The sequence below is a fragment of the Drosophila yakuba genome, chromosome 3L, assembly GCF_016746365.2.
Source record: "Drosophila yakuba strain Tai18E2 chromosome 3L, Prin_Dyak_Tai18E2_2.1, whole genome shotgun sequence".
Taxonomy (NCBI): Eukaryota; Metazoa; Arthropoda; class Insecta; order Diptera; family Drosophilidae; genus Drosophila; species Drosophila yakuba.
Genome location: NC_052529.2, coordinates 2,814,781 through 2,833,047, shown reverse-complemented (window position 1 = coordinate 2,833,047; position 18,267 = coordinate 2,814,781). Strand labels below are relative to the sequence as shown.

At 36.5% G+C, this 18,267-nt stretch overlaps 1 protein-coding gene across 17 annotated transcripts in view; it reads right to left on the bottom strand.

The window, feature by feature from the left end:
• Positions 1-18,267, bottom strand: part of LOC6532609 (gamma-aminobutyric acid receptor subunit beta) — a 36,320-nt gene that overhangs the window by 7,861 nt on the left and 10,192 nt on the right. For 6 of the 17 annotated variants that reach the window (XM_015193984.3, XM_015193978.3, XM_015193975.3 and 3 more), the window contains exons 3-8: positions 16,701-16,798; positions 16,315-16,382; positions 9,594-9,820; positions 8,113-8,195; positions 4,640-4,777; positions 1,727-2,011 (exon numbers count right to left, since the gene is read on the bottom strand). In XM_015193984.3, coding sequence (XP_015049470.1) covers positions 1,727-2,011; positions 4,640-4,777; positions 8,113-8,195; positions 9,594-9,820; positions 16,315-16,382; positions 16,701-16,798 — 899 coding nt within the window. Of the gene's footprint in view, positions 1-1,726; positions 2,012-4,639; positions 4,778-6,388; positions 6,527-8,112; positions 8,196-9,593; positions 9,821-14,452; positions 14,521-16,314; positions 16,383-16,700; positions 16,799-18,267 lie in introns of all 17 variants that reach the window. The other 11 variants (XM_015193979.3, XM_015193976.3, XM_015193980.3 and 8 more) reach the window with 3 other exon arrangements.

Here is an 18,267-nt window from a genome sequence, read left to right as displayed (position 1 = left end):
TTAGGCGCACTTTCTTAGAGTCGCTTGCATTTTTCTACCGGGGCTCAGTTGTCTTGTAGATTCTTCGGGTGCTGCGTCTTCTGGCTGTTGATCGACGACTTGTTGAACCATATTTACAGTGTTTTGTGTCTGTTTCATATTTTTTCGTACTTGTTTTTTTATTCAATTCAATCGCGAGTCAAGCCAGGTGTGGCGCAGGGCATGCTGGTTTCGTTTTTACTTTTTTTTTGATGCGCTCCCTCTCATGATTTTTATTTGGTGATAGATGTATTTGGTTTTTAGATCGTTCTACACGTACCCTGGTTTCGGTATTTGATTTGGTTAAGGTGCGTTGTTAGTTTGTTTGTAAATTTTTTTTCGGCTTGCGATAGTTGCAGCTTGCAGTTTTTGCATTTTGCATTTTGGCGGAAGCTGGGCGTATATTGATATCTGGGTACCATTTCAGGTTGAAGTGTGTTCGATTTGTTCGTCTCGGGTGCTCGAACACAAACTCAACCTGAGTCGGCTATTAAAATAGATGGGCATGTGTACGAGCTCGTACACATGGAGAGGCTTTGCTTTTGTGGCATGGTTTTCGGTTTATTTTTGTGTATCTTTTCATTTTTTTTTTTTTTTGCTTTTTTATTTTGGCTGAAGCATGCTTCGATTCTAGGTGCGAGGTGCAAAACAGTTTGGGGGACAGGTGGGACGTAGGGGGTAAATTTTCGTGCCTTTACGCTCGATTCGCAGGCGCGTATCTATGAATTTGCATACATTTTCTTTGGATGATAGTATTTCTTTGTATTGAAAAATTAACAAGAACATACAAATACGAAAAAAGAGATTTGTTTCTTTGCAGTTATTTTCATCTGTTTTCTTTTTTTTTTTTTTTAGCTTTAGCTTTAGCTTTTTTGCTTTTCTTGCTGTTGTTGTTGCTGTTTGTTGGAGTTGTTGTAGTTGTGGGTGTAAGTTGTTGCTTGAGAATTGTTTTAGTTGTTAGATAGTTAGAGAGAAAGTTAAAGTTAGCATTACGCGAGGTCACCACCGAAACTTGAGATATATACATATATGTATATAATGAAAATTTAGAAATACAAATTCGATTGATAGAGAATTTAAGGCGACATATATCAAGCTTCATTTTATGTAGGCGTTTGACCCCTTTACAGTGCCTCAGGTGCAGTGCATTTCAGCATCTCTATGGATGGACTTTTTCTGGTCCTTTGGCTCCATAAGAAATGCGAAATAGTTTTAAGTTTAAGTTTAAATAGATATTAAACTACTGTGGTTTGGGGCAAAACTCAGCTGCGCTTTCGCATTAAGCCAATGAGTTGAATATTTAGAACGCAATTTCCGAAGACGCAGATCGTTTTGCCAAGGAAACTAGTGTGTTTTCATTTTTGGATGTATCTGCAAGATTGATTTGCTCAACGCTAAGCGTGGCACAGAAAGCTGGCAAAAGTGTGGTTTAAGTAACGAAAAACTGAAAGCTGGCTCGCTTCAACTTGGCCAGTAGTATCGAAATGAAAAGTACATATATATAAGAAATGATAAATTCGGAATCCATGTTATAGATTCACTGCCTGTGAGTGTGAGTGTGTGTTTGGTGTGAGAGAGAGATATATGGGGAAAATCGTTTTGCTACTGGTTGGATTTTCGCTCAATGGGTATTCAGGTATACGGGTATACGGTTGTTTGGAATCGGTTGGTTTTTTTTTTTGGGGGGAATCGGTAGTTGTTTGTTTACCCAGTAGACTGGCAAAGACCATAACGAAGCATGTTCCCAGATAGACGTCAATCGACTTGACGTACGAAATCTTTGGCAGCGCTGCATTTGTTGACGACATCAAAGTGGTCATTGTCAACACGGTTGTCACACCGAGCGCCACACGCGCCGGCGTTGCATTGCGATTGAGCCAAAATGATACCCATGATATAATAACGATCAGTCCAGAGGGTATGTAGATTTGTATAAGGTAGTAGCCCATCGAACGCACGAACTGTATTTCGCAGGCTAAACGCGAATAGTTGCCTGCCCGCGCCAATTGCGTTTATTTTCGATTTATTTTCGATTATGTTAATTTCAATTTGGATTTTTAATTCGTTGCATCAGCATCAGTTTTATATTTTTGGAAAGAGAGAGAGAGAGAGTAGAGATGTATACAAATTTATTAGTAATTAATTCGCTGAAATTGATTTTATTTGCAAATATTTACAAACAATATTGGCAATAGAGCTGGCAAGTAATCAAAGGTATTCGAGGTTGTTATATATATTTAAGATTTCTAGGTTGCAGTTTAAGTTAAAGCCTCTGATTTCTTGTCGGCTCTATTAAATCGGTATTCATCACCAAAGAAAATACACACAAATTAACTTGAAACTCAACCAGAAAAAGGTAACGTAATCTTTGAAAATATAATATATAATAATTAAAATATGAGCGCTTTTTATATGAAATCATGATTGGCTGGCACCTTCCTGGAAACATTGTTAGTTTCGATCTATGCGACGCTTCGTTATCAGGCAGGCAATACTTTATAAACAAATATATTTAAGTACTTAAATATGGGCTATAAACGAAATGGCAAATTGTCAAGTCAAAGCTAAGGTCAAGAACTAAACTTGAAGTATCATTCTATGCATTCCACATAAATCCTTGCAGAAGGTCCACATTTAAAAGGATTTAAGCATTTCAAATTGAGTTGCTTAAATATATAGTTTACTTTAAGTTTCGTATAGGATTATTCTGCAAGGATGTCTTCGCTTCGACTTAACCGAAGCAATAATCGTTGTTATTAGGAAATTAGTTCAGGTTTTATTAGGTAGATGGTTAGTCACAAATACTTTAGGAATAGAAGTGGCTTGCATAATAATTAAACTAAAACTGACCGCAAATCTCAGAAAATAGATAAATAAAAGTATACAAAATGGAGGCAGCTAGTCTAAGACCTAATTAGGAGCATTTGAATGGCCTGCAATTTGTGGCTATTTGTCTATAGTTATATTTATTTGGTAAAAGAAACTTTGTAAGATGAGAGCATGCTTGGGAGGGCGTTTTGTATTTTCGAGATATATATTTTAATATATATATATATATTTGTTGGATATTTTAAACTGGTCATATGTAAATATATATATATTTAATATGTATAAATGGATTTGAACTTATCATTGTCGCTTTTTCGTTAATTTTGCAAACGTTTGAATGCTTTTTGCGTATGGGAGTTGATTGAAATTTTAATTTATGTTGCATTACTTTCTCGATTTTGGATTTAAATATAAATGCTTTTGTTGTAGTTGTTGTTGATTTACAATACAGAATGTTTGGTGTCGATTGTTGTTAGTTTGTTGTTTGATTATGCTAATGAGTTTCGATAGCGTTTTAAATTACTGGTAAATACGTTTGTAGATAGCTGTTGTTGTAGTTGGTAGTAAAAACTAATTTCAGTGACTAGTTAATAAAATTATGTGTACCATGTGTGCGTGTGAGTGTGTGTGTGTGTGAGTATGAGTTTGGGTGTTTTGGCAGCTTAAAAAATTGGTTGATTATGTTGTAATAATGTCAGGCATAAATCAAAAGCATGATTTACTAGGGAAAAGCCATATCCAGTTAAGCTTTGCTATATCGATTACTTTATGTTCTCGGTTTTTGCATATGATTTTCACTTTGCTTGTTTGGTTTTATAATACAAAGGTCGCTAGGTGAATTGGTTTTTCAATCTCATATTGATTTCTCTTTAATTTGGTTCGATTTTGGTTGTATTTATATATTTTTTTTGGCATTGCCAATGATTAAAATTGGGTTTGTTTGCTTCGTTTATATTTTTGGTTTCTTGTTTTTGGTTCTTGTCATGGTTCGCTGTAAAGTATGAACTTATGAGCGTTGAAATCAAGGCACAATCAACTGAGATTTTGAAAATAAGGAGAAAGCACAAAGGAAACTCATATGATGAACGAAATAAATCGGAAAATTGTTGCTAGCTTGTAACATGCGTTGAATTTGCGTTAAAAGATATATGAACAGTATCCGGTAGGTTCGAGTACGAGTAAAAGTGGGAAAAGACTAAGACGTGGTCTCAATCCATATCAGGCTGTCTGAACTCTAGACTATGAAGTGGGCTAATGTTGAATGCACTTGTTGATATAATTCATAATATTTTAAACTTTATTGCTTGGTATTTGGTATGCTATGGATTAGATTAGTTGATGAAACAAACGCTAGCTAAAATGGAAAATAAATGACGTAAAAAATCTTAAGATGCTTAACATGCATTTTCCATATCGCAGAGCAACCCTGCTTGAAGCACAATCAGTATGATTTATTCAATCATTGGGTGCTTGAAGCTGGGTTCAATTCCACCGATAGTTAGCCCAAGATGTTTGGCAAGCCTGTTTTTGTTTTTTTTTTTATCTAGTTTTTGAATTTGGAGAACTTTGTACAAAATGCTGCTTCAAAATCAATTCGAATTGAGAAACGAAAGGAGTAAAAAAAATTATTGAAACGAAAAGCCTAAAGATTAGAATTGAATCGAAAACGCAAAATCAAAACGATATATTTATATATAGTAGTTATATATAGATAAGTCATCATCGGTATTATCGTAAATATATATAGGTAAAAGTAAAGTTTGAAAGAAAATCGGTAACCGTCTACAGGTACCTGTGGTAAGACTGATTTCCATAGCTCTTTGCCGATGACCCAAGACCTTAAATTGGGGCAGCGAAACCTCACTCGAGACACCGACCGAGTTGGGGCCTTCGTTCCATTTATAGCGGATGTCACGCATCGTGTAGCCGACTATATATGGTGTATATAGTTGGTTGTTGTAGTTGGTGGTTGTTGTAGTTGGTTGTTGTAGTTGGTTGTTGTAGTTGGTGGTTGTAGTTGTTTGTTGTAGTTGTATTCGTTGTAGGTTGTAGTTATGTTTGCAAGTTGCATTTTGTACAGTTTGGTGTTTGGTTTTTTGTTTTTGTATTTGTTTAGGCGAGTTTATATTACAGTTGTTGTTGTTGTTGTTGTTGTTGGCACAGTTCGGTGGTGAGGTTGTCGTTGTTGTAGACGAAAAATATGCATAAAACAAAAAATACATTTCGTGAGACTATTAATAAGTTCTATTCTATCATAGAAAATTTCATAAACAATTCAATACAATTCATTCGCAGTGTGTTTTCATTTATTTTTTCTTTTTTTTTTTTTTAGTTTTTCTCATTATTTGGTTTGTTTTCCTTTTCTTTTTTTGGGTGGAACATTTTCGATTTGGTTCGGTTGCATTAATAGTCTCATTCAGAACTTGTCGCTTTAAGTGTTGTTCAAAAATATATTTTTTGATTTATTCCATCGAGAAGAAACTCTAAGATCATTTAAAGATTGTTCGTATATTACAATTGCGCTAAAAATGCATTATAATTGTTAGATTTTCATTGGCAAAGCGTAACTATGATACAAAGATTGATGAGCTTTCAGTAGGCACGCTCTGTTATTACGACTTACAGCTACTGTTTGTTCTTATTGGCAGTAGTAGGGTTGCTTAGTTGCTTAAGACTAGAAAACTTATGGCTTAGCATATCTAATTGTTTCGGTGCCAGAAATGGGTGCTCTTGTGTCTTCTGTTATTTTTTTTTTTTAAGTCTAAGGCTTTTACATTGTTTTCAGGCCTTTACTTAAGTAGATTCTTAGCTTTTATTAGCGTTTTAGTTGCTTTTGCCTACCCAAGCAAACGAAACTGGACTCTCTTGCGACTCGAAACGAACTGAAATCGAAACGGAAACGGAAACGGAAATGGGGAACCAGAAATCATAACTGCTGGGCCTCGCTAACGCTCACTACGTCACTAACTGCTGCTTTACTGATCGATCGGTTAATCAAACGAAGGGAACGTATAAGCCAAATAATAGATGAATAGAGGATAAACAACAAATCAACGAGTAGTCACAACAGAGGTTAGTAGAGGACACTTCAAACAAAATATACATATATATTTATGTTTATATGTGGTTAAGATGGGAGGTTGGTTGGTTCGATTGTTTCTGGTTAGTAGTAGCACAAGTTACAGTTAGCACTCGATAAATAGAGATACGAGTATAGGTAAATATATTTATTGGTGAAAGGAGCAGTAGAAGTAGACGGAAATGAACAAAAAACTTGAATTGGTTAGAGGTGCGTGTTTCGGTACTTGGATATGCGCTAACCCGTTTATCGGAAACACAAAATCAAAATACGATTACGAAAATCCATTACGACAAACGCAAAACGGATAAAAGTTCATTGAAAAATGCTTGTCAAAAACAAAGGAAATGGTAATGTGATTATATTCATGTTTTTTTTTTTTTTTCATATATATATTTATATATGTATATAGATTTTTTTTTTTTTTTTGATTTGGTATGATTTTTTAATGTATGGGGGTACCTGTGGTTAGGTTTATTTCGGTCGCCCTCTGCCTGTGTCCCAAAACTCGGAACTGCGGTAGTTCGACCTCACTGCTCATGCCAACACTACTCAGTCCATCTCTCCAGAAATATCGGATATCTCGCATCGTGTAACCGACTGCATGTTGTTGGCGAACATTGTTGTTGGGTTGTTGTAGTTGTTGAGTTGTAGTAGTAGTAGTAGTAGTTGTTGTTGTTGTTGCAAAAAGGGGGTTCAGTAGTTAATTAATTGATGTTATTGTTTGTTTGTTCTGTTTTGGGTTTTTGGTGTTGGTTGGATGGTTTCTGGGTTTCTGGGACTTATACACAGAATACTTATGTAACTCACACACTCGATGTTGGTTCGGAATAAAGAGATTCTTATAAATAGGGTGAGTGTGGATGTGCCATATCTCGAAACCGATTTCTGTGGCGACTTTTTTGACAACGAAATTCATATCGAACGTATATACAATGGATAGATCTTAAGCAAAAGCGTGCTGTGTATGGGTTTTGACTTACAGTATATGTAGTATAATCATAAACTTAGGCTTACAGGGGCTTGAGGGGCATAATTCGAGTTAAAGACAGAGGCAAAAAATATGTATTATGTATTATTTTCGGTTTCACAGAATCATCGGATATTATTCATGGGCTGGAGAACCTTCTGCGCTTGCTGAAATTGAGAAGGCGACCGAAAACCAACCAATCTTCTGCATGATTTTAGCGCCATGATATTGTGAACTGTGGATAGTGATATTTTATATTTTATATTTTATAGTTACTGTTACTGATTGATAGCTGTTGGGTAGAACATTCGGGTAGATGCTAGATGCAGATTATAATGCACATGAACTGGGTTTGCATGTGACACTTGAACTTTTATTCTTCGGTGGTTTCAAAAAACAAACATAAATGACCAAAAAGTATCTGAGGGTGGAAGGGGGGCTTGAACTATTTGAGTAATTGCATGAGTTGGTTCGTTGGTGGGGCGTGGGGACAATTTCGATTGAACAAAATATGCACAAAGAACTGAAAATAGATATTCGAAATCAAAATCAAATCTATGGAGAGCTAGGATTGAAAGTAAACTCCTTGGCGCCTAACCTCTGTCTAAAGACAATTAAAATGACTTTAATTCAATTCGATTTCCTGCTATTTGTGGCAACATAATTGCTCTGTTCACAATTGTTCATACGAGTATCAAAAGGCGACTTAATTGCTTTTTCCTCCTCAATCGACTTTGTTTCGGGCGTGTAAGTGTGTGTGTGTGTGTGTGTTTTGTATGTGTGGCACTTAAAATTTACTTGCTTGCATTTTAATTGTTTCGGTTTGGTTTCTTTCACATAAGCTTGTTTTCGATTTTCTGCCCACACCGAACAAACAGCGCACGGCCTTTGCTTGAGAGTTGAGCTCGGCATTTTCTGGAGTGGCCAAAACTGAGTGCAGATGGTGGCTAAAAGGTGCAGGCTACTGGCTAAAATAACAGGTAATTGCAAAGCTCTCGACAACACTGAATAATTGCGCAATTTTCTGGGCCAAAAATCACTTTATTTTGGCCACTCCCCTGCCGACATTCTGAATGAGTTGGTTTCTTGTTCACATTTTGGTTATTTCTGTTTCATATGGTTTATTGACAATTTTCACAGCTTAATCATCATCATTTTCGTTTACGTTTAATACTTGGCTTTAAATTCATCAGTTAAATCAGATCAATGTACTTACAGCTTTCGATTTCAATGTGGCACAGCTGGCGATCCATGGGGAAATATTGTAGATTCATCGGACACGATGCGGTAATAGTCAATCTAAGTGGATTATTTCACATTTTTTGTTGGGGTTTTTTGGGGAAAGAGAGATTATACGATTAGTAGCGAATTCATGGGTGACCAGGTGTACATCAACAAACAAACGAGCAGAGGGTTTCATAAAACATTACATACTATTTTATATACACACAACATTTACGAGGTTCTGGGGACTGAGGGTTTTCAAGTCATTACATACAGAGCGAGTTCAATTGGATATGAGCTATTTGTTATATATATTTTTGCTGCTGTTTTTTTTTTTTTTTGGTAAGTGAGAGATACTTTGAGTGGCAGTTTGGTTGTAGATAGTGAGGCGATTGGCTCTTACGCAGGGTTTAACATTAATTGGCTTACTTAGTTGTCGTTGGTTTAGTTGCTTAGAGTTGCTTAGAGCTACGAAAACTAAACGCTACTCATACTTATTTTGTGGCTGTTGCTTGGTTTTTTTTTTGTTTTTGTTTGGTCGGCTTCTGGGGTTTTGTGGCGATTTTGGACAGATTCTTGTTTAAAGGTAGTAGAAAAAAGAGAGCCCAGTAGCCGAGCTACTGCGGCCAGTCAAACCTTTTTGCGGTGTCAAAAACACGTGAGACAGAAGAAGGTACCGTCGATAGTCATGCAATAATCCCTGGATTTCGATGGTTGTCGTCTAACGATTCTTGAACTTGACTCTTGTGATTGTTATGGGGGAAATGCGTTTGTATCTTTCATGAGCCACACAATTGGGGATGTCGAAGTGATGGATAGTATAGTTCCATTCTATCGATGTTATGAAGTGATTTATGTTTTCATCAGCCAATCGAGTACAAGTATGGACAGATGCAGTTTTGGTACCATCACATAAAATAAAAATTAAAATAGAATTTCAAAATGATTTGCAGACGAAAAATCGATAAAATCGATAGCATCGAGAGTACAATCGCACAGTTTGCACCTCTAACCGATGACTTTCATGAAATGTACAAATCATTAAGAGCTGCTTCGCTCGAAATGTGCCAACTTTCTTTCACTTTCACTTGCCAATTGAACTCACTTGATTAGTCTTAATCGCTTGGAAGAAAACTGTTTTTCGTTCTGTAGAAATTTTCCATTTTCAATTAGATTTAGTAAATTACAACATCGATTTATACACACACAGAAAAAAAAGAGTTAGTTGCAAAAAGGGCCAAAAACGATAATTTTAACGATAGAGTAGAATGTTTGAAGTATTTTTTTTTTGTTTTGGTTGTAGGTTTGAGGTTAGTTTTTCGGTTTTGTTTTGGTTTTGGTTTTGTTTTGGATGTAGGGTTAGTTGTAAAATAGTTAAATACACATACACATATACAGACAATTAAAAATGTTAATGTTCGCTTTCATTGAGAAAGTAGAGTTTGAAGTTGCAGTAGTTGAGGTGGTTTTTACCTAATACTTCTTGTTATCGATCCAGAATGATGCACACGTATGAATTCATTACTGGTTGTTGCAATGTGAAAATATGATTGTTTTTCATTTACAAAAAAGGTGTCAGGTACCCAAATATTCTTAATGAACTCTGATCCAACCGATAGTGTTTCTACACCAGGTCGTTTTCTATACGCTAAACGAGGATCGGTCCAAAATTGACGAAAGTAAAAATCCAATGTGAAGTCCTATTCAATTCACAATTTGATTCAATTCGATTCGATTCGATACGATACGGTTTTCGTTAATTGGGGGAAAGGTAGCAAAAAGAGATTGAGAGGTAATTTATATTAGTAAACATTGGCAGTGAGAACTTACGTAACTAGTCAACTAAACGACTACTAACTAAATATCTTGTGTGTTTAAAAATATATTCCAATCAACTAAAGAAAAAAATTCATAGAGAAATCGATAGACAGAATTTGTGAAAACTTGGCAGAAAGTTTTATTCATTTTGGGCACAACAGATACACTTAACAAACACGCGAGGATAGAACTTGCGTCAAATGGAAAACGAGGAGAATTCATAACGTGCAACAATTTTAATTTATCAATTAATTAATTATGCAGGAAGACGGGACTTAAGGAGGCGGGACTTCAGACAACATGCAATAACATCGAATTGAATCTTTATACAGCGTTTTGTTTTCTTTTTTTTGGGAGATCGGCTCTGAGATCTTTAATAAAACTAAAGAGAAACGGAATTAAATGAAATTACTAAGCTTATGTACATTAGAAATAGAAAGGGGTCTTGGGATCGGATAAAGCATATAAGTAGTACAGAAACCTCTCACAAATATTCGTATGGATTCGTTGCTGTGATTGTGAAGTAGCTTGGCTTGTTTCTGGCTACTAAAACTGGGGTTGTTGGGTTATTATTACTAGACTACTACGGCATCTATGGCAACAGGCTGGCAGATTGTTATTTGTACGCTTTATACAGTTTAATGTAGTTGTAAATCGTTGGCTTTTTGGCTTGGCTCTTTTGTTTCAGCTGTTCTTGTTCTGCTTTTTGTGCCTGGAAGCTAAGCGTTTTTGGCTACGATTGGATTGTTTAGAATCGGAGTCGATAGGGGGTTCGGATTGGATTGGATTGGATTGTAAAACGACAAACAATTTGGCTGTGTTTGCTCTGTTTGTATCTGTGTGCTTTTGTATCTGTGGATGGGCGGCTGTATGTTTGTGTGTGTGTGTGTGTGTGTGTATGGATAGTGTTTTTTGGGGTTTTGGGGTGGATAAGGACAACTACTCGAGTTGTTTCTCTCAGTCTTGCATATCATTATCTTCAAGCGTGTCACGTGGCCGACAAGGAACCAAAAATTAAACAGAAAAGCATGTAAATGTATATGTAAATGTTAAAGGTAAATGCAAATGCAAATGTAATAATAATAGTTGTTGCTGTTGTAGTAGTAGTAGTAGCAGGTAATAACATTTGTAAGTAGTTATAAATATTTATAGGGCGCGCACACTGCTTGCTTTTTGGGTACTTTGCCAGTACTTTAACGCACGCTAAGTGGTGCTAGCTGATATGAGTCTACATGGCGTATACGTATTTTCTACATGGCTTTGTGTTTTATTTATGCTGTGAAAATTGCACACGGTTCTCGTGGGTTGCCTGCAATCTTCTCCCGGCTTTATTCTAGCAGATTTGGTTTCCACTCGGCTTCTGGCGCGCCCAGAACAAAAACTCAAACACAATTTCAACTTAAAAACGAATCAAAAACTCAAGCTTAATCGAAAAGGAAAATAAAATTTCGTGTGAGTTAAGCAATTTCCATAACTCTGTTTTTGGGTTGGTGGGGTTTTTGCATTGCAAAAAGGGTTCTAAAAAGGGTCAACCTGTATTCTTGAACTTTTATATTCTGGGCACACATAAAATCAACTCTAAATACGAATACTTATGTGCATGGCGGTATTTATAGATGGTTCACAATTAACCCAGAACGTGAGGGGGTCTATCGAGTTGTTTGTATTCTTTTTTTATATCTCTTTATAGTATACCATTTACAATTTACATATGTATAGACGTGTATGTGCTGTATGTATTTTCCCGTTTTTTCGCTGGCTTTTGTTGGTTGTAACCTCATGTCATGTTGATTTTAACTGGCTCGCTGCTCGCCTGAGCTTGGAGTGAATTGGACGCGTTGTCTTATGTAAATTTGTCACAGTTTTTACAGATAGAAAATTGTACGAGATACTCTGGATCTAAAAATATTTGTTACCTTTAATGATAAATTAATTTTCCATTTATTTAAAAAAATTATTATACTAGTACTACTTTTATGTAGCTATCTAGCTCGTATTTCTGTCCGTTAGTCTGTCCGTCCGTATGACTTTTATGGCGGTCCCTTTTTTGTGTAAGAATTGCTTCATATTTTTAAACTGATATATTTCTCAAGCGAATTAAGAATATTTTTAGCTATAATTTAACCGAAACTCTCTTTTTCGACAGTAAGGATATTCTCAGTGTATTTGCATGGGAATCTGTTACTGTGTCTATGTGTGTGTACGCGTGTTGTTGTTCTTGTTTCGGTTTGGCATTGGCTCAGTTTATTTTTGAATTATTTTCATTAGCAGCGTAGCGATTCTGTTTTGTTACCGGCTCGCAAAATGTGGAAATGAAAAATTGTCATGTAAGAAATGATCGGGCTGGAAATGAACATATTGTTGTTGCTGTTGCATTCTTGTTGTTGCTGTTATCCTTGCTAACGTGTTTTCTGTGCTAGATTGTTTTCGGCAGTATGTTCGTGTTTACGTTCCTGTTGGGCATGTTATTTTCGCATAAATTGATTGCCAAAGCCAAACTGTGCAATTGTCTTGGTTGTATTGTGTCATACGAACATTTCCTTAAGGTAAAACAGTGAGAGTGTGTTTTATTTATAAGTGTATGCAGCAAAAGTGCAGCAAAAACTCTGTGTTCTTGTGAGTTACTCCCTATTAATCCCTATTATCCCTGTTGCACCTTGGTTTTTGTATCTTTTGCAACGAAAGTATTTCAGTATCTGCGAATTTTCTTGTGTGCCAATTGAAGTGATTATTTTCCATCTGTCAGATGCTCTCTATTTGTCACACTTAATGATATATGTAAATGTATTGAGAAAGTCAGACGATAAAAACATACAATAGTAGAAATAATGACAAGGATTAAACCAAACAAATGAGTCTCCTGAGGCCTACGATTTGGTAATTAATGTGAAGCTATCCCAGAGGCTTGTAATTTGTTAAATGATTTCGAAAAGTTTCTTGGAAAGAAATTACTCAACCAATAAAAACGTGCGACTTAGAAGAAATGTATAATTTTATAGTAATATTTTAGAAAATAATTGAGTATCCAATAATATTTAGTAGAGATGTTTTAGAATATAATCGAAATTGATTGATATGGAGTTAGGGCTTTTTCCTTCGCGAATAGAGAGAGAAAAATTAAGGAAAACGAAAACACAGAAACAGGCATAAATACGTAAGTACGTAGTCCCTTTTACGAGATGGCTAAGTCCATATATGTATTTTGTTTGACGAACACATCGACACCGAGCTTGAGTATATGCTATGGATTATATGCTGTGTGGATTATGATATTCATTCATATTCATCTTGTTAACAAATACGCATGCGCGCAGCCTTTGTCAATGCGGCCGCTGTGATTAATTTTATTTAATTAATTTTTGTTTTCTTTTTTTTTTTTTTGCAATTGACCAGATCACAACAAAGATAATAAAGGTTATATGAGAGTATAGGTATGGTGGATTCATGTATGAATATGGCATAAATATCTCTCGTTCGTTTCTCTGGTGTGGAGGGGGAGGGGGTGGGGTGACCCATCATAGTGTCGCTGTGTATGTGGGTTGGGGAAATGGATGAACTTTGGCCGTAATGTACTCGATGGGGCGATAAATAAAGATTTATACAGCAATTAGATTGATTGACTTTATCGCAGTTATCCATGTTATCCATGAAATTCCGAAGTAGGCAATGGATGGATGCGATGTAGACAAAGGAACGCAAAAGGCAACAAACTGAGGATGAACAAATGGAAATGGCATTTCAAAGCGTCATACTCGTAGTTGAATAGTAGATAGAGATAGCGCGAGTGTGGGTGAAAGAGAGAGCAGCAGTTGGTCTGGGCTCAAAAATTAGCTCAAAATGTGTATAATTTGGGGTAATTTCAATGTAAGTACGTTTGTATATATTTCGGTTTGCATTGTTCTGGCCGAGAAGCTTTTTGAAACGGAACAACAAACAATTTGCGAACATCATGGCCTATTGGCTAACATTGAAACAATAAACACAAAACGATTATGCAACATTGGAATTTCATAGTTGGCAATTGCATTGCAATAACGATTCGTTTCACACAACATTTAATTGGCAGAACTTTGTATATATATATATATATTGGTATATGTATATAGATATTGGTTTGCAGTTGGCTTTGAATGGTCGAAAACAAAGGCAATCTTAAGTGAATCAAAGTAATTGTAATAAATTTGTATGTCTGTTGCCAATTAGCGAAATTAAAAGGAGAACAAATGCTAAGACACAAAATGAGCTTTAAGCAACAGAGACAGACATAGAGAAAGAGATAGAAACACATAGTAAAGGAGGCAGAGATATTTATAGAGAGAGAGAGACAGAGAGAGCGAGAGATAGTTACAGGTTAGAGGTAGAGACTGAGAGAAATTAAGAAGTATACGAGTAGATTTATGAATTTTGTTATTTGCTTTTAACAAAAAAAAAAAATGAACATTTGTTTTGTATCTGTGGTAAGTTGTAGTTTGGTTTTTTATTTGTATTTTTGGCATATATTTTTACGTATGTACCATTAGAACTTCCGAAACCGAACTGATACTGAGGACATACATTGTGACGCCAACCTCCACAGGGGGACCTGCAACATATACACACACACGGATTGATGGAATTTTCATTTTGCGTTTGGTATGGTTATACTGTAGTTGTTGTTGTTGTAGTTGTTGTTGTTATTGTTATTGTTATTATTATTGTAGTTCTTCATGTTAGATGTGGCTAAAACCCAAAATAGGAGAACTGAAACACACACACAGCGGTACGAGTAGTAGTAGTAACAATGGACGCAGTACGTTGACACAATTTATTTTCGCTGCCTACTTTCGGGCGCCTTTCCTTGGGCTCGTCGGGTGCTGTTTAATTTCCATTAGCAAAATTAAATATACAAGGTACGGTTAACACTTAAATTGGCAAGCGATGTGCATTGCTTTGCTGTCTATTTGTTTTTTTTTTTTAAGGTGTCTAACTAAATTTGTGTTTGTTGCTTTTGCTTCTGTTTGTTGCACGCGCCGAATGAAAACCAAATCAGTTGACTACTCGAGGTTCACATTAATGTTGTATATTTTTTGTATGTATTTTCAGCTATACGAATAGGAATTGCAGTAGCTCAATCAAAAGGAAAGTATTGAAAAAACAAAGGCGCCTAGTAAATAAATATTTATTCGAACTAGTGGATTATTTGGTTTTGAATAGCGGATTCACACACCATTTTCGTTTGCATTGCATATTTGGAAAGAGATTTTTATATTTTGGATTGTGGGTATTGCGATTTTTGGCAGCAGTTGGGTAATGAAATTTTGCTTTTACCTTGAAGCTTGTTATGAGTTATGTGGGCCTACAAAAAAGAAGAAGACGAAACAATACGCATGAAGTGAGAGGCAAGAGTTTTGCTTGGAATGTGAGGGGTTTTTTGAGATCCGGAAGGTTTACAATGTTGATGGATTGTTTGTTACTGTGGCTGTTGTTTGTATGTGTGAGGTTTTTCATTTTCATTTTAATTTTTTTTGGGGTTTTTTTTTTTTTTTTGTGGGGTAATTTCGATGTGCTTGGCCAATTAGACATACACAAACACACACAGAGTTAAAAGTAACGGTGAGCACAGGAGGAAGTCATTTTGTAGAGCTTAAGGAACATAAAAAGCTTTTTGCCAATCGTTGGTTTTGATGGATTTGAGAGTTGACATTTAGTTTACAATGTGTTGACGATGTGAGAAAAATATCGTGGCAAGTACTATAACATTTGGCCCTATTACTCTGGCTTATGGGTTCGTATGGCTCGTCAGCTCCTAAACAAAGACCTTGGCTAAAGTATTCATTTGAGGCAATGAATGCGAAATTGTTGGGAAAAACACTAAAACACAGCGGCTATAAAACGAACTAAACATTTCGAAAGAGTTAGAGTTTTTGAGAGATTTAGTACCAAAAGGGTAACTGATTAGGAAATCAAACCATATAAATAGAAGGAAACACAATAGGTACGGGTGTGGATAAAACTCGCAAATAACGCTTTCAACTGGTGTACTTTGGTCAACGGTTAGAAATAATAGATCGTTCTATCTATATATATATATATATAATTGTAAATATAAAAGTGTGTTCGGAGAGAGAGTTCATACAAAGCAAAACAGTTGAAACACTTGGTAGTTGGTAGTACCACGGAAATCAGGAAATCAAGACTTTGTGTGTGTGTGTGTGAGAGTGTGAAAGAGCAACAAACTAATGCGTTTAGTGGTACGAAAGAAAATAAAGATTCGAAAGAAAACTCCAACAACAAAGACCAAAGACAGAGAGATAGATTTAGGAGTAGATAGATAGAGATAGAATGCGAGAGAGCGCTTAACGATAATAGAAAGGTACAAAGTTCAATTAGTTTGTACCATTTTCACTTCTGAGAGCGAGCTGATCGATAGCACATACATGGTGACTCCGACTTCGACAGGAGGTCCTGCAAACACGTATGTTATAGTAGGTGTTATATAGCTAGTTACGGTTAAGTTTAAAGGGTTAGTCTAGTGTTACAGTTCTCAGATCCCGGATCTTAGATCCCAGATCCCAGATCTCAGCTACCACTGCGCCTCAACCTCCCTATATATATATATATATTATGTATATACTGGATACATTTTGGATACCGGGCTGTGCCCCCATTTGCGTTTCGTTCAAGTCGCGTTGCGTTTTGGGTTTGCTCTTTAGCTTTAGCTTTTGCTTTTGGCTGGGTAAGTGTAACTATTGAGATGGGGTGTCCGGAGATTGGTCTACTTACCACCGTAATTGGGTCTTACTCTTTTGTCGTAACTAACACTAAAGGAGTCGAGTATAGCGGATATGTTTACGTCTCCCAGCATGCTGCCACCGCCAGTCCTGAAAAGGGAACGGGGGTATCATTTAGTTGGAAGTAGTTATACGTTAATTAAGTCCACCATCAAGGGGAATAGGTGGGTTCTATTAATTGGGTACAGCAATTTGTGTTAAATATATGTAAATATAAAATTTATATTTATTGTTTTTCCATACTACTTTTTTACTATTACTTTAATAGTACGTCATTTTAGTAAGACATTTTGGAGCTTCACTAATTTTAACCTATTTAAGAAATGGATTTCTACATAGGACAGATATCGTTCATTTCAATAAGATTTTATTTTGTGCATCTATATTTAACAAAATTATAGATATTCGGCGTTAGTATGTATTGGGGTCGATTGCCCATTTGTTCGTGGCATTTGTTGCTGTGCATCATTTCCATATGGAACATCAGTGTTTCCTGGAAAAGCGACTGACAGTCGACACAGACATTGCGTTCCGCGTTCGGCGGTCGTTGCAGGTTAAGTGTTCATGTGGCACTCTGTGTGGGTGTGCCACTTTCGCTTTATGCGGCATCAAGTGCGCGCCCCCACAACACGAGCGCTTGTATGTATGTATTATTTATTGCATGTGCCTGGCAATGAAGGCACACACATACGCCAGTTGCCAGTTGGCAGTCGCCAGGCACTTCAATGCCTGTTTATTTGCGACTATTCTACGCTAAACTGTGCTATTAAAGCGCGTTTGTTGTTATTCCAGCTCTGCGAAAGCCATTGGATACACAGCGCTCTGGGTCTCTGGTTTCAGGTCTCAGGTCTCTGGTCACAGGACTCTAAACCCAGTGCCCAGGACTCAGGACTCAGAACACAGAACTCAGCACACGGGGTGAGCAAAATCACAATTTAATAAAAGTTGCGCCTGCAAATAAACAGAAAAGCGACTTTGTCTCTCGGTGTGCGCCTGCGCGTTTTCCGCAGCTCAGTGTCTCTTTTGGCTTTCGTATATCCTGTTTGCCTTTCATTTGTATCGGGAATATATATATAAATATATATATCTATATATGAACATCTATTTATGTGGGAGAATTTTGCCCAATTTGCACATTCGCATGTCAATTGTTGTGGCTGATTTGCTGATTTGATGTGATTTTAATTTTGCAGCTCACAAAAGTTGGGCATAATTTTTTGTAATCAAGCCTGGGCGTGCCGTGGCCCACACTCTCTCACCGCTCTCCCCCGCCCCTCCCCCTCTCCAAAATTTCTCTCGTCCTTTTACCCGTTTTCCTCTCTGGCCACGTTTGAGCTTAAAGCCATGTCGATGGCGGGCCCATTGTGTATACGCAGCGTGGGCATCAAAGCGAAAGCCGACGGCAAAAATGGCAGCCTATTTATAAGTGTGTATGAAAATACCCGTACGTACTCATTCTATGCGGTTTTATATTTCGGGCCTCTTGTCTGATGTTGATAATGAAAAAGTTTTGATTGCTATTTGATTTGAGTTTTTGATTGGGCTTGTGTGCGTGTGTG